The 14,858-nt window shown below is 36.5% G+C and overlaps 1 protein-coding gene across 4 annotated transcripts in view; it reads right to left on the bottom strand.

Annotated features, from left to right (window-relative positions):
* PTPRK (protein tyrosine phosphatase receptor type K) overlaps window positions 1–14,858 on the bottom strand; it is a 553,733-nt gene that overhangs the window by 261,723 nt on the left and 277,152 nt on the right. For all 4 annotated transcript variants that reach the window (XM_059941247.1, XM_059941248.1, XM_059941246.1 and 1 more), the window contains exons 4-5: window positions 10,000–10,081; window positions 7,384–7,499 (exon numbers count right to left, since the gene is read on the bottom strand). In XM_059941247.1, the coding sequence (XP_059797230.1) occupies window positions 7,384–7,499; window positions 10,000–10,081 (198 nt within the window). The remainder of the gene's footprint in view (window positions 1–7,383; window positions 7,500–9,999; window positions 10,082–14,858) is intronic.

Below are 14,858 nucleotides of genomic sequence, written 5' to 3'. Positions count from 1 at the left end.
GTCCTTCTCCTCCCCTCTTCACATTTCTTCCAAATCCACCGGCGTTGTCCAGTCCTAGGCCTTCACTACTTGATGTCTGTACTGCCAGCAGAAGCTTCTTTCTTGCTTTTGTCTCCATCATGGCCTAGTCCCAACCCTGCCATAAACTATATTTACCTCTACTTCCCATTGTGAACCTTACACTTCAAGAAGATTCTTCTCTTGATGTTCCTACCCCACCAGCACACACATACACTAAACTGCAGTGATAAGCATGCCCACTTAATCCTTGCTTATCCAAGTCCTATATGTCCTTCAAAGACTCAATCAAATCTTCCTTAATGATTTCACCAAACACTCCAGTCTGTGATGCTCTCTCTCAACTCTGAAAAAGCGCTGGGCTTAGACTCCATACGATCTTTTCTTATTTGGTTATACAAGTATCTCTCAGGGCTGAAAGGATCTTAAAAAAGCATTCAGCCTCATGCTTAAATGTCCTCTACATCTCTAGCAAGTACTTAACCAGATTATGCTTGGACACTTCCCCTAATTTTACTACCTCCTACAGTAGCTCATTCTAGGTTTCAACAGCCCTACAATTACAAAGGTCTTCCTCATAATCAGCTTATATCTCTCACCAAACAGCTTCAAACCACTAGTTATTATTGTACTTTACTATCTATAAAAAACAAACTAAATCCCTCCTGTATATTCCCAATATTCTAAGATTTTAAGAAACTTATCCAGTCTCCCACAAATCTCAAGATATATTTATACAATGTACCTTTAGCCATTCTGACATTATTTCTTCAACTTTACCAAATGTCCTAGTAATTATATGCTGCTGCCTTTTGTTATTCTAATATTTCAGATATGTGTCAGCCACTCTTAGGGCCAATCTCGAAAACGTCAGAACTTTCACCAAGTCTAGACATTAGGACAATTTCACATTATCTCATTCCTTTCTCTCCCCACCCCCATGGTATCCAATGTGAGCTGATCATATATTAAATGTTTAATCAGTTTGGCTTTGAAATAGTCCTCTCAAATTAGTTCTCAATGAGTTGCCCACTGTAAACTGCATGTTTCTAGGCATAGATAAATTTCCTCCAACATTTTCACTTCATTATAATAAATGGAAAATTACCAGATTTTTTTTTCTCAAAAAGAAATAGTTTCAGGGATAGTAAAATCTCTTGTGGAAATTAAACATGATACAAGATTCCAGGCACTTCATACGACAGTATAAACAGACACAAGAAAATACTATAGCATGGCAGCATCAAAAAGAGCTTTGTGAGCAATGACTAGTTGTAGTGATATATTTCACCAGATTGTAGTGATTGTAGTGATATATTTCACCAGATAAAATTTGAGTACTTTTGTACTCAAATTATTCATTTTTTTAAAAATCATGCTTCTCATTTCCAATGCTACATGATGATATTCCCATGTAGTACAGGAACAAGGCTATTACATTTGCCTGGATAGATAAAACACTTTATGGTCAGACGTTTCAGACCAACCATTTTCATTGACCCTCAGCTGGCAACAGTTGGTACTGCAAAAGGTCAGCCTCTCTCTGGTTGTTTTTTAGAGCAATCTGCACCTAATTATACTAATTTTACTCTCAATGTATTGCTTAATTATCTATTGCTCCAGAAGGAATGACATTTCCTTTGGCTGAGAAACTAGCTGTATCACAGTACATTAGCAGTGACGAGCCTCACCAAGGGCAAAGTGATGGCTGGCTTTCCTGTTTTGGCAGGCCTACTCAGGAGGTGCCGTGTCAGCACCTGGGGAGATTACTGACAGACTGGCCCAACTGCCACAGCTTTGATGGCAATCTGCATAGAATTACCAGTCACACATTAAACAGCCTCATTTCAATTCACCAAAACGAACGGTGCCACCAAATCTCCCCACACAATTCCCTGCTTTCAGTTACTCCGCTGGTGAATTTCTCTGTCCAACCCAATGATGCATGCCCACCAAGCTCTGTAATGATGGATGGAGTCATTAGCATTTTCGTTTCTACACTGAACCTGAGGCCAAAGCATATGGTCTGACAGATGTTCCAGCAATGGGTTCTATTTGATTTGTCATGTAGGTGTCCACCTACACCGGACCTTCATGAAAGAATACTAATTTATAAGTTACAGCCCAACCCGTTTCAACTCTTTCACATCCTCGAGCGTTATAACATGTTCTGATAATAGAACACTCAGAACATGCTTTATTCTATATTTCAGTTTACACTGATGATTAAAAATCACCCTTGAACCTAATCCAATTACTTCAAATGGACAAGATGGACAAAAATGCAGGTAATGTTTGTACTAGGCTATTGCCATCTACGGCAGGGGTCCCCAACCCCCGGGCCACGGACCGGTAAGGCTCAGCTCCCCATCGCTTGCATTGCCGCCTGAACCATCCCCGCCATCGCTCGCATTGCCGCCTAAACTGCCCCCCTCCATCCGTGGAAAAACTGTCTTCCACAAAACCGGTCCCTGGGGCCAAAAAGGTTGGGGACCGCTGATCTACAGCATGACTAGTACTGCCAGTGATTTGGTTATTTGAGGAAATGTTTCATATACTCACTTTCTCCTCATTCATGGATAATTAAGGTACACTATATACAGCAAATTGGATAAATCTTAACTTCTGACAAATGTATATACACCCATAGACCCAAAGCCCCAATAAAGCTATATGACACTTACTTTACCTCAAAAAGTTTCCCTGCTCACTTCCAGTTCCTAATCACCCCCTACCCCAAGTCAAATACTGTTCTGATTTCTATCACCATAGATTAGCATCTATAGAGTCATAAGGCATGCACTCTTTTGTGTCTCTTCTCTTTCAGAAAGCATAATATTGCTGAGCTTTATAAATGCTGGTATCAGTAGTGCATGCTTTCTAATTTATTGCTGAGTAGTGTGAATGAACCACAAATTGTTTATCCATTCTCCTGTTAACGGACATTTGGGTTCTTTACAATTACTGGTTATAATGAATAAAGCTGTTATAAACATTCTTCCACAAGTCTTTTTGTGAACACATGCTTTTATTTCTCTTATGCAACTACTTAGGAGTGGAACTGCTGTGTCATATGTTATTGTTCCCTTATATATTCACTTTTTCCTGTGATCACTTTATCTACTATCCATATTATTGTGTTGAAATAAAAAGGACATGACTAAAATTTTTAACCCACGAACATATATAACCTATTTTTTTTCTTTCCTGTGAGAAAATTATCTGGTACCTCTCAGGAATATAAACAGATATTTTTATTATTTTATTTCACTATAAACTGAACATTGAAAAACATTAAACATAAAATTATACATTAAAATCTCACTTATGATCTTATTTCGTATAACCTGGGTTTTATCATAAGCCTTAAGTTATGATCCACAAATTCTCTACCATTGGGGGTTCCTTAGGAACACAAAATGGTATAGTTTTAAAACTTGTTGTAAGCATTAAAAAACATCTGTTCGCGTGGGGAAAACTGCAAATTGTAAGCTGAAAAAAAAAGTTGTGTTCATATCTAGAATGCAAGCTACTTCACTGAGTGTTACGAAAGAAAACGAATTTGGAAGTTCTCTAGGAGCAACTAAAGACTTTATCCTAACTCCCTTATCCAATATGAATGAACTGCATAACATACTTGCTGACACCAATGGACATTTTTTTTTACACTAGAGCATGATATATTTTATTGAAGGTATTTCTTTTGGTTGTGCTATATCCATTATGCATAATGCTACACCAATGGACTTTTAAAAACATTCATCCATATTGTTTTATGCATCAGTAGTTCGCTCAGCATGTGCAAGGAGGTTAATTTGGCTTATATATTTTGTCATTGTTTTCTAAATGTCTAGAGTGAATGACCTTCTTTTAAGACTCTCTAATTTTATAATCTGAGATCTTGCAGGAAAGAAAACTCCGTAAAGGGACTTCCCTAGTGGTCCAGTGATAAGGAGTCTGCCTTCCAATGCAGGGGATGAGGGTTCCATCCCTGGTTGGGGAACTAAGATCCCACATGCCGCAGGGCAACTAAGCCCGCGCACCACAACTACTGAGTTCGCGCGCCGCAAACTACAGAGCCCACGTGCTCTGGAGTCTGCACGCCACAACCAGAGAGAGAAAACCTGCATGCCACAACTAGAGGAAAGCCTGTGAGTGGCAACTAAGACCCGACGCAGACAAAAAAATAAATTAAATAAATAAATATTAAAAAAAAAAAAGAACACTCCCTAAAGATATAGCAGACCCACTATGATATGTCTTATGGACTATCCCAGATTATCTCAGGTAACTCACTGTCTGCTTTTTTGTGCTCCATTCTTTAATTTACCTAATTTGTATGTCATTTTAAACAATAAAAATGATTGAAATATCAATTGTAAGCTAAAGACAGTAAACAAGTGCGAAGTTATTCTCTAAATGTATTCTATACATAAATTACTTTAAATGTCATATACTATCAGGTATTCATGGCAGTTGTAGTGTATCATTTTTCATTTAAAATAGAAAATTGGACGCTTTCTAGTTTTTGCTCTTTTACACCATATTCAAACAACACTTACCAATTGAAGCTCAGTATTATTATATTATATAAGTGATTTGGAGGACATAAAAAGTTGATGGCCATTTTTATTACACCTGACCCTGGCAGGTGTAACAGCTACTCCATTATTCCATTACTTTTGTAATAGGATGCAAAGACCTTTCATTCTGAGTTACTTCAGAGTACATTCGTTCACAGCAGTCAGCAGAGATTTTAAGCAGTTGTTCTCACAATGATACTTAATTTAACGAATGATTTTTTTCCCACACAAAACTAATAACTTAAAAATTTTATATTCCTCCATGAAACAAAAAAAGGTGATCAAGGCCATGTTTCAGACCATCGAAAATAATGTAGAGACCTGGTTTAGCATCTTACAGCTGTAAGGGATTTTGGTCTCTACCCACATCTCCTTTTATAGATAAAAAAAATCTATGGCCTGGAAAAGTTCAATGAATTCTCTAAGCCAATACAATTAACTGGGTTATAAGAATTAGAGTTAGAATTAAGGTTAGAATTAAGAACTGGGCCCCTTGACCTTTAGGAAGTTGTTCTACACCAAGCAAAAATAACTTGACATCTATCTGTGTGTGTTGGCCTGTAGATGCACTGTGGAACCAAGATTCTTCTCCCTTTATTATGTTTCTACTAGTTTCAGCAAAAGATGGATCATTTTTTTTAATCAATGGCCACTTTCTGATTCACTCACTCTATAGATGCACACATATCAATTATATCCATATATCTACACCTTTATCTCTATATCTCAGTCTTATTTATTTGAAAACAACCCTAAACCAGGCAATTGATAATCTTCAATGTTTCTTAAATATGGAGAAGAATGATTCAAGAGAATAAGTTAAGGTAATTTAAGTGGTATTATTGAAAAAGGCAGGAAAGCTTTTTCATGAATAAGCATGTAAGTTGCTGAAGAATTGGGCAATGTCAAAATAGATGAGAAATATATAAATTCACCTTGGAAACTGTAAAGAGAAAGAAGAGGAGAAAAAAGAAAGCAGAACAGAAATTGAACAGAATATTTTTATCTCTCATCTTTATTTGAAAAATGGCAAGAGGAAAATTTTTTAAAACTATAATGAAATGAGCCAATTTACAAAAGTAAGAAACAAACAATAAACGAGTAGTATTTTGACTGCAACCCACTCAGACCAGCAGGGCCAGAAAGTCTTTGTTGCCACAAGGCAGCTGGTGTCTAAGTACACAAAACCCTTTTTATTTCAACGTCACATTAAATCCTGGGGTGTAAACCCAGGGGCAGACTGCGGAGTCTCTGGTTCTCCAAGACAAGACTATATAGATAACAATAAAAATCAAATGCCAAAAATGTCTCTACGTAAATGAAAAATGACTAGCAAAGTAATTAGAAAATATATCTAAACACATTCTTAATACTATCAATATATAGGCTGAGAGACAGAGAAAGTTAAGAGGGATTCTAACTGGATGTTTAGATGATGAAACAAGTTGTACATTATACAATACACTCTGCAGGAAGAATTATCTTATATTTAAATACTTGTAGTGGAAATTAGCATAATCACAGGGAAAAAAGGAGAGAGTTCATTTCCTTTTCACGTATTCAGGATGGTATCCTGATATCCACATATCAAATAAATTACAAAAGTAGCTATAATTAGATTTATATGAAATACATCTGTTATAACATCCGATTGGATGTGGGAATTGAATGAAAAAACACATTTATAACACCCAGTACAATATCAGGCATTATATTGGTATGATTTCAATAATCATTTATTATAATTATTACCCCAACTTCCTGAAACCTAATGATGATCCTTGACACTAATTTTATCTCTCTAAAGGTATCATAAAATAAAGCCTGATGTCTATGTTCAAGAAACTAAGCTAATGATTTTCCTTTTTGGTCTCTATTGGCATTCTCAGGAATTTAAAATTCTAACTAATTAAATCCCTTTCCTCATTCTGGTGCAAACAGAATTAAACAATAATAATAATAATAAAGGTGCTCAGAGAATATTATTTCTTACATTCTAGCTTCAAATATTTAGCTCAACAGTCATCTGCCCTAGGTCCAGCCTCAAGGCTTTAGTTGCTCTTAGCTCCTCCCACCTCCCCACCCACCTCTGCCCCAGGATTGACAGATATTCTCTGAAGATATGGCACATTCCTTAGTCACTGTTTTCTCACAGATTCTTTTAAAGCTCTTTATATGCACCATTTACATTTCCCCAACACGTATGCTAAACTGCAATTCATTAAATACACATTTATTGCGGATTTAATATGTGCAAGGCAAATATCTTGTCCTCAGATCTGTGATTAACCCTTATACACAAAAATCCTGAAAAAAATTCTAATTGGCTCTCTTCCAATTCACATTTCCAGAAATACTCCCAAAGGTTTCTTAAAATACTTTTGAAAACTTTATCAGAGTATGACAGTTCCTGCTTAAGTACTATGCTCTTGTAAGTTGTTTTCAAAATATTAAATGAGATTTTTTTCCTATTTTGAATGGATCTAGAAAAATTGTTTTTACAGTTTGGACACAACATTAGAGAATTATGATTCTCTAATGAGTTCATGAATAACTCACCCAAATACTTATTAACTATACACTGTTATATTTTTATTCATATTCCAAAAATAGAAATATCTGAAATGAATCTGCAGCAAATTAAATCAAACCTACACAAAAGACAACCTGTCACACACATATTCCACCCCCCACCCCCGCACACACATACACAGGGAGAAAGAATTTGTGATTTTTTAAAAATCAAGTGTACCCTTTAGTCCAGCTGCCAATGTGGCCTTACCTGCAGCCATAACTTGTTATGTACAGCGTCTCTCCCTGTAGCGATACACTGAAATGTAGCATTCTGCCCTGCATTGACCTCTACATCCCCCAGACGGAGGAAATGAGGAGATTTATCTGTGAAGGCAAGAAAAAAATGACTTTTTTCCACATGAAGAAAACATGCCGTGTTACTTTTTCCCAACAGAATAATGTTGTTCATACTTTTACCTTTGGCCAAGACTAATGTCGTATGAAAGAAAATTGAGTTTTCTCTGTGCTGAAAGACACTGTTGCCTCTCTCACGCTCAGTTCTCTTTTTTTAATAGCTTTATTACGTATCGCCCCATAATTGCTAGAGCAATTCTATACAGAGTGAGCACCCAACGATAACTGCTGGAGGACCCCCGTAGCATGTTGCATTAGGGTGATAATAAAACAGTTACAAGTCAAAGCAAACAAAAGAGATCAAATAGGCACAAAGCAGAGCGTAATAGAAAACTATAAGGAAAACATAGAATGACAGCTCAAAAACTGACAAATACATGGCCGTTGAACTATTAAGTTACAATTTAAGCAGTTACATCTTTCTTTTCTTTTTTAAAGAAATTTCAATAACTATAATCCTCTAGTACTTCAAAGAACAAGGTAAGGGACTGTTCTTCTTCCTCTCAGAGTATTAGCTTAACTGTTGTTAAATCCACCTCCTATTCCTTCATAGTCCTAAGAAAGTTACCCAAAAGAAGTATTAGACCAACAAAAAAATGATGACTGCCATCAAAATATACATGAGTTATATGACTGTCAAACAAGCATTCTCTATAATTACTTTTTAAAACTGAAGCTTATTCATGTTTTCAACTGAAAGGAAACATAAACGGGAAAAGCTAAGCCTCAGTGAGTAAAGATAGTGCATGGAGGACCATATCACAATGAAACTACTGTTGTGCTCAATTTCTGTATTTTTTAACTTGTTTACTCATGAAAGCCTTTCTTTAATATCTTCTTTCAAGAAGTGTAAATGAACAGTAGATGGAAACGTCATTCTCATATATGAATGGACTGAAGGAGCTTAGTAAACCAACTTGAACTTTGTGTGAGATACTTTTGTTCTCCTTTTTCTCAGAATACACCACATGTAATGAATCATTTGACCTTTGCCTGCTACATCTTTCTCCAGTGCCTCATCTCAGTAGGTGCTTCAGAAAAAGGAATGCTTGCACTAGAACACAAGCTAGAACAGTGGTTCTCAAATTGTGAACTCAAGACTATCCAGCATTAGTATCACCTGGGAACAATCAGAACCAGGCGAGGGGCCAAGCAATGTGTGATCTGCCACATCCAGTTGGTGATTCTGAGGCACACTAGGGTTTGACAACCAGTTAGCAGGAGCATGAGCCTTGGCCCCTGGCATGGTGCCCCCTGTGCATGCTGCTTATAAAGTATTAGAGAATTTCCACCAGGAGGGTTACTGAAGAGATCATCTAGAATTCAGGGGCCCTATAAATCACTGCTGTTGGGAGATATAGCTTAAGTCTGAATTTATACCAACAGTTTTATGCCTGGCTCTACTGAATGCATGCAATAATTGTCTTTCAGGGTATGTGATATAAACACAAATGTAGTTACCCCATCTGAAGACCAATCAATGTGCATCTAAGGACATACCAAACTATGTGTTAATAAATTGAGTTCCTTGTTTTGTGTGCTTTCTATTGTTTTGTTGTTTAATATGAATTAGCCAGAAATTTATTATGACATTAAAAAATTAGTCTTAAGTTTGGAATGAGTTAATTCATTTTCTTCATTTCACCCCAACTTTCAACTTAGCAGATCACATAAGTTGGTGAGGCTTCTTTTTACTTTCTTTTCACTGAACTGATTTGTTATTCTTTGCTTTCCTAGGCAATTTAATAATACCAAAAGATGGAATGAGTCCTACCTAGAGTTTCATTTACATTTTTAATTTTTTCTGTCAAAAATAATGTCAACTAAATAAACTGAAGATCTAACAGGCTTTATTAGGGGATTCATGAATCAGGCAGCATCCCAACTATTAACTATAAGACAGATCGAAGGGGTTGTACAAAATGGAAGGTTTTTATAAGAAGAAGAGTGGGGCAAGGGAGCTACTAGCAAAAAGAAAAGAAGTAATAATTTTTAGGCCAGGACATCTTCTTTGAGGAACAGCAAGGGTTTTATGATTCAGATCACCTCTTCTTTCTCTGGGAGATGGAGAGGGATCACAGGACAGATTATCCTACTGGTGCTTGACCATGAAATCCAGACTGGTCAATTAAGATAACATTTCTGGAAGAAGCTGAAACTGCAGTTGGATCAGGTATAAATCTAGGTTTTGTATCATGAACTTTTAGCATGAGTGATGCCATTTTTGGGACTGTGGTTTTCTTTTGAACAGTAATTAATTAAAAGAATCCTTTAACATGTGTAGTACAAGTCTGAAAAATATTTGATTCAAAAACTCTAGAAATATTTCAGTGTTCTTTTAAAACTGAACAAAAGGCTATGAGTAACAACAAAAGAGACAGCAATGACCAAGTGATAATCAATAGTCACTACCAATATAAGACAAGTGTTGAAAGGATATAGAAAAATACAGTTCTTAATCACAACCTACCACAAGGATAACTCAGGACTTGGATGTCATCAATGGCAATATAACCACTTCTCCCTCCTGAGACTTCAGCTTCAAATATTACCTGTCAGGAAGAAATAGAAAACACTTACAGCAATCAATTTTAAGGAATTTTCACAGTGAAAGAAAAATAGCTATAACACACTTACGAAAATTAAAATTTAATTTTCATCCAATAAGAATTAAAATTTCATCTTATAATGTAATTTCCTAAACCTTGTACAGGTAAACAACATTTTTTTGAAGAGCAATTAAATTATTGGGGTCAAGCAGTTCTCACTAAATTTTTTAAGCAACTATTATTAAGTGTTGTAGATTTCCTGAATGGGCAATATACAGGCAGAATGAATAGGCAGATAGAGCAAATCTCATATCTCTACATTTTTCCCTTATTGACTTTTTCCATTTTTGTTATTTATTTAACATATATTGAGCACCTACAAATGTGCCAAGCAGTATGTTAACCAGCAAAGACATCAACTGATCTAAGCTTTTAAATAGCTGAATTTTCAAAGACAGAGGTCATCAGATAGATTAGTGTTACTCCAGGCAAAAGGAACCATATACAGTGGAATAGAACAGAACTCTGTGTTTGGGAAACCAAATGAATGTAATCTGTATAGTTACAAAGACTCAAGAGGGAAGAGATGAAATTAGAGAAGTAGGCATGGAAGACTTTGAATACCATGGGAGTGAAGTCAGGAGCATATCCTGTCAATGATTAATCAATTAAAAATATATATATTATTAATAAATATTTTAATAAATATATTTTTAAAAATCAATGTTCAAATATAAGCTAATGTTTTAGAATTTTGTTGTTACAGTCAATCACAGAACTTCGTAAAGACTTTCCCTTAGTAATGTGTGCTGTGACTCTTCAAGAGAAAACGGATTAAGCATGCCACATTTCAACATTTTATTTGACTATGGGCTCCTTTATTCGTGGAGAGACATAGGTTATCTTTGGAGTGTTTTGCAAAACATTTTAGGAAACATATTGGAAATTGATATTTAAAGTAGGAATAAAATATAATCTAATTGGTCTATTACAAATATATTTGGCTTGGGACTTCCCTGGTGGCGCAGTGGTTAAGAATCTGCCTGCCAGTGCAGGGGACACGGGTTCGATCCCTGGTCTGGGAAGATCCCACATGCCATGGAGCAACTAATCCTGTGCGCCACAACTACTGAGCCTGCGCTCTAGAACCCACGAGTCACAACTACTGAGCCCACGTGCCACAACTACTGAAGCCCGTGTGCCTAGAGCCTGTGCTCCGCAACAAGAGAAGCCACCGCAATGAGAAGCCCGTGCACCGCAACAAAGAGTGGCCCCCACTCGCTGCAACTGGAGAAAGCCCATGCAGCAACGAAGACCCAACGCAGCCAAAAATAAATGAATAAATAAATAAATTTTAAAAAATAAAAATAAAAAAATAAAGAAATATATTTGGCTAAAAGGTGGAGGATGGCCCCAAAGAAGACTAGAAACAAACAAATAATATGCTAGTAGCAGTGAAAATAGAAAGATGAGAAGAAAAAGGAGAGATAAAAGAAATAATACTAAAGAAATAGACAAAATAGAAATTATTGATTCATTAGTTGTATAGAAATAATAGGAAAATTCTCATTCCTGGCCTGGGTCTCTAGGTAGATAATGCTATTGTCTGTTGTCGAGAAGGAGGAAACTTCCCGCAGGCCTCATAGAAATGGGACCTAAGAAGTGGCCAAAGCAGGTAGCTTTTATGCTTTTTAGACAAAGAAACAATAAATTTGTGAGGAAGCGACAGGAAACATTTTTGGGTGCTCAATTAGTGAAGAACCTAAACAGAGTTTGGACCTGGGGTAGTAAATTAGTGAAGTAGCAAGGTTTGTTTACACAGACTTTTCAGCTCCACATTCTCTATCTCTGATAAGAGATAAGGGTGATAAGGGTGTTCTTCTACCTCCAGATGCAGGGGGTACAACCTTTCACATGAGAGATTTATTTCCTGCTTTCAGAAAGACAGAAAGAAGGGTCAGAGTATCCCTCTTGCACTGGCCATTTCTTAAGAAACTCATTGAAAATAATCAGTACACCGCTGAGGCACATTTTGGGGCAGCCTACCCCATGCCCCAACACTATAAGGATGCCTAGCCAGAACACCTGATACAGAAAAAGATACAAATTTGAGGGAGAAGATAACTAAGTACATTTCAGACATTTCAGATGCGATTAGCCTAAGATACATATGGGGTAAATGCTTAGGAGATAACTAGACAGACATATCTCAAAGAGAAGAGATGGCTTTAAAATAAAGCTATAGATTTGGAAGTCATCATCACAGCAGTGAGTAAGCTATAGATCTGAAAGTTACAGGGATTGGTGAGTAAGACGGCATAGAAGATAAAGAGCAGCAAACCATGACATGGAAGGCAAGAAGACAGCCAGCAGAGGTAAGGCCAACAAAGTACGATTCAGACAGAATGGTCGAGGAGGCACTCCCCCCAGTCAGGCAGGTCAACACTCCCAACAAAAGGATTAGAAAAGGCCAGATAAATTACAATGACCATAATTTTAAAACATCAGATATCTGCGTAAACAATGGCATCTAGATGAGCACAAATTTTAGGAGGACAGGATCTCTCCAATGTGATCCCCGGATCTTCTTTCCCATGGGACTATTTGCCAGTTCTGGAATCAGGCTGTGGTTCTAGCTCAGCACAGATTTAGGGCCTCTATGGGAGAAAGTGAAAACACTGAAGCTTGCTGTAACTGTGTAAAAATAGAACAACAAACTAGAAATTTAAGAGTCTGAATAAAATAGACGCAGACTATGGCAAAAAACATGAACTGTAGGAGAGAGGTCAAGGAAAACTAAAAAAGTATCAATTAAAGTTAGCCATTAAGGGTTCTCTGGTAACTTCTGACACAGTTTTACTGAAGTGGAGGAGGATAAGTTTGATTGTTTTTATTGTTTTTACTGAGCACTTACTATACTCAAGAGACTGTTCTAACTGAGCATGCTCATTCATGCTCACATCTGCTGTTGCTTCCCTCCTCTCTCTTTCTCTCTCTCTCTCTCTCTGCACACACACAAATTCATTACATCTTCACTACAATCATATGAGGTAGTTATTATTTTTATCCTCAATTTAAAGAAAGTTAAGTGACTGCACCAAAGTCTAACAGCTAACAAGTCGTAGAGCCAGGGATGGACCCAAGTCAACCTCCAGGATCTAATCTTCCATCAGCTTCCCTACACTTCCTCTCAAGATCAAGAAACAAACAGAGTAAAACATTTCATTTAAATAGACTTTAAATTTCCTTTAAAAGTTTAATATGTTAAATTTTTAAAGTGTCATTTTAAATAGCAAACTAATTAGATATTCTATTGACTAAATAGTATCATCAGCATTACATCCTTCCCATTCTCATACCATATCTACATCCACCCCAAAGCCAATGACAATGGGACACAGCAGGCTGGGTGGATGGTTCACCTCCCCTCCAATTACTCCCATCATAAGCTACCTCCTGTGTTAGTTCTTTTCTACTTCAAGTTTGCCCTTTATGACTATTAATTTCCCTGGAATAAGTTAAAGCTGAGAAGTAGGAGAATGAGGTTTTTGGGGGAAGACAAATACTTCATGATGAAAGGAGGGCTAATCTATAAAGACAGAAATATATGTGTGTGTATGTGTGAGTGTGTGTATACGTGAGTGTGTGTATACATATCATTTGCATTTCACATGAAGGTATTTGACATGAGAACAACTGTCATGTCACTTTCTAAATATTGGAACAAAGGTTTAGCAAGAAATAGAGGCGAGAAGTAGAGACTTTAAATAATGTATAACTTGGAGCAATTGTGGTACAGGCCACTTTCTCGGGGGTGAGAAAATTTGTATTTGACACCCAACTCTCCTATTTACAAATTCTTGAGCAAATCACATAACCTTTAAGAGACAAGTCCCAACTCCATAATATGGAGATAATGCAGCTTTCATTATAAAGTTTTGTGAGGATTAAACAGTAGCATCTGTAAAAGTGCTATATAAACCAAAAGGTAAGATTATGAACATTGTTAATATAGGACATTTGTATAAGAATATCCCAGGAAAACAAGTTTTACTTGCTCGAATGGTAGTCCAAGGAAAGGGAAAGTATAGAAAGAAAAAATGAGAAAATTATTTTTGGAAAAAATACATTCTTATGAATAGACCACACAGCTGAATAATTAATCAGTTCATTATTTCAGGTTTGTTACAGTCAGCATTAATTAAATTATTTTAATTCTAGGCTTATCTTAGTTTTACTTTCTCGAATTGTTTTACTTCGTAGGTGGTAAGTTTAAACATGTTTACTACACCCCTGAGGAAAAGTTTCTTATTTGTTCATTTAAATTGAGCTTTATTCTGGACAATAAATTTAGGCCTTGATTTAAAAGGGAGTGAAAGAATTGGTTCTTTAGTAAAGAAAAGAAAAACTGTTTCTCTTTTTAGTGACCTCATTTTCCCTAAGTGTTGTCTCTGCCTCATTAACTAGAGCAAGAGGAAATTTCTAAGATCAGATTCCTTTACTGCTAAGTATCTAATCAGCTTTATCACTTTAACAGAGCCCTCACCTTGTAAGTCTCTTCTGTCCACTCAGGGAAAACCAATCTCAACAGCTTAATTATGCAAAACTTGCTTGGGCTAATGCTCAGGTCAGAGCTAATGCTGGGTGTCAAATAGAAAACTAGGGCTTCCCAGGAGAAGACAGCAAGGGAAGCCATACCAGATGTCAACTTGAACCCATCCAGGAGGCCAGCCTGAGAACAGAATGAAAGGGCTCTGCTTTTCATGCTGTTTCCACTCCA

This window comes from Balaenoptera ricei, chromosome 12, assembly GCF_028023285.1.
Source record: "Balaenoptera ricei isolate mBalRic1 chromosome 12, mBalRic1.hap2, whole genome shotgun sequence".
Classification (NCBI taxonomy): Eukaryota; Metazoa; Chordata; class Mammalia; order Artiodactyla; family Balaenopteridae; genus Balaenoptera; species Balaenoptera ricei.
Note: the sequence above shows the minus strand (reverse complement) of the source record. Positions and strands in the feature narration are given on the sequence as shown.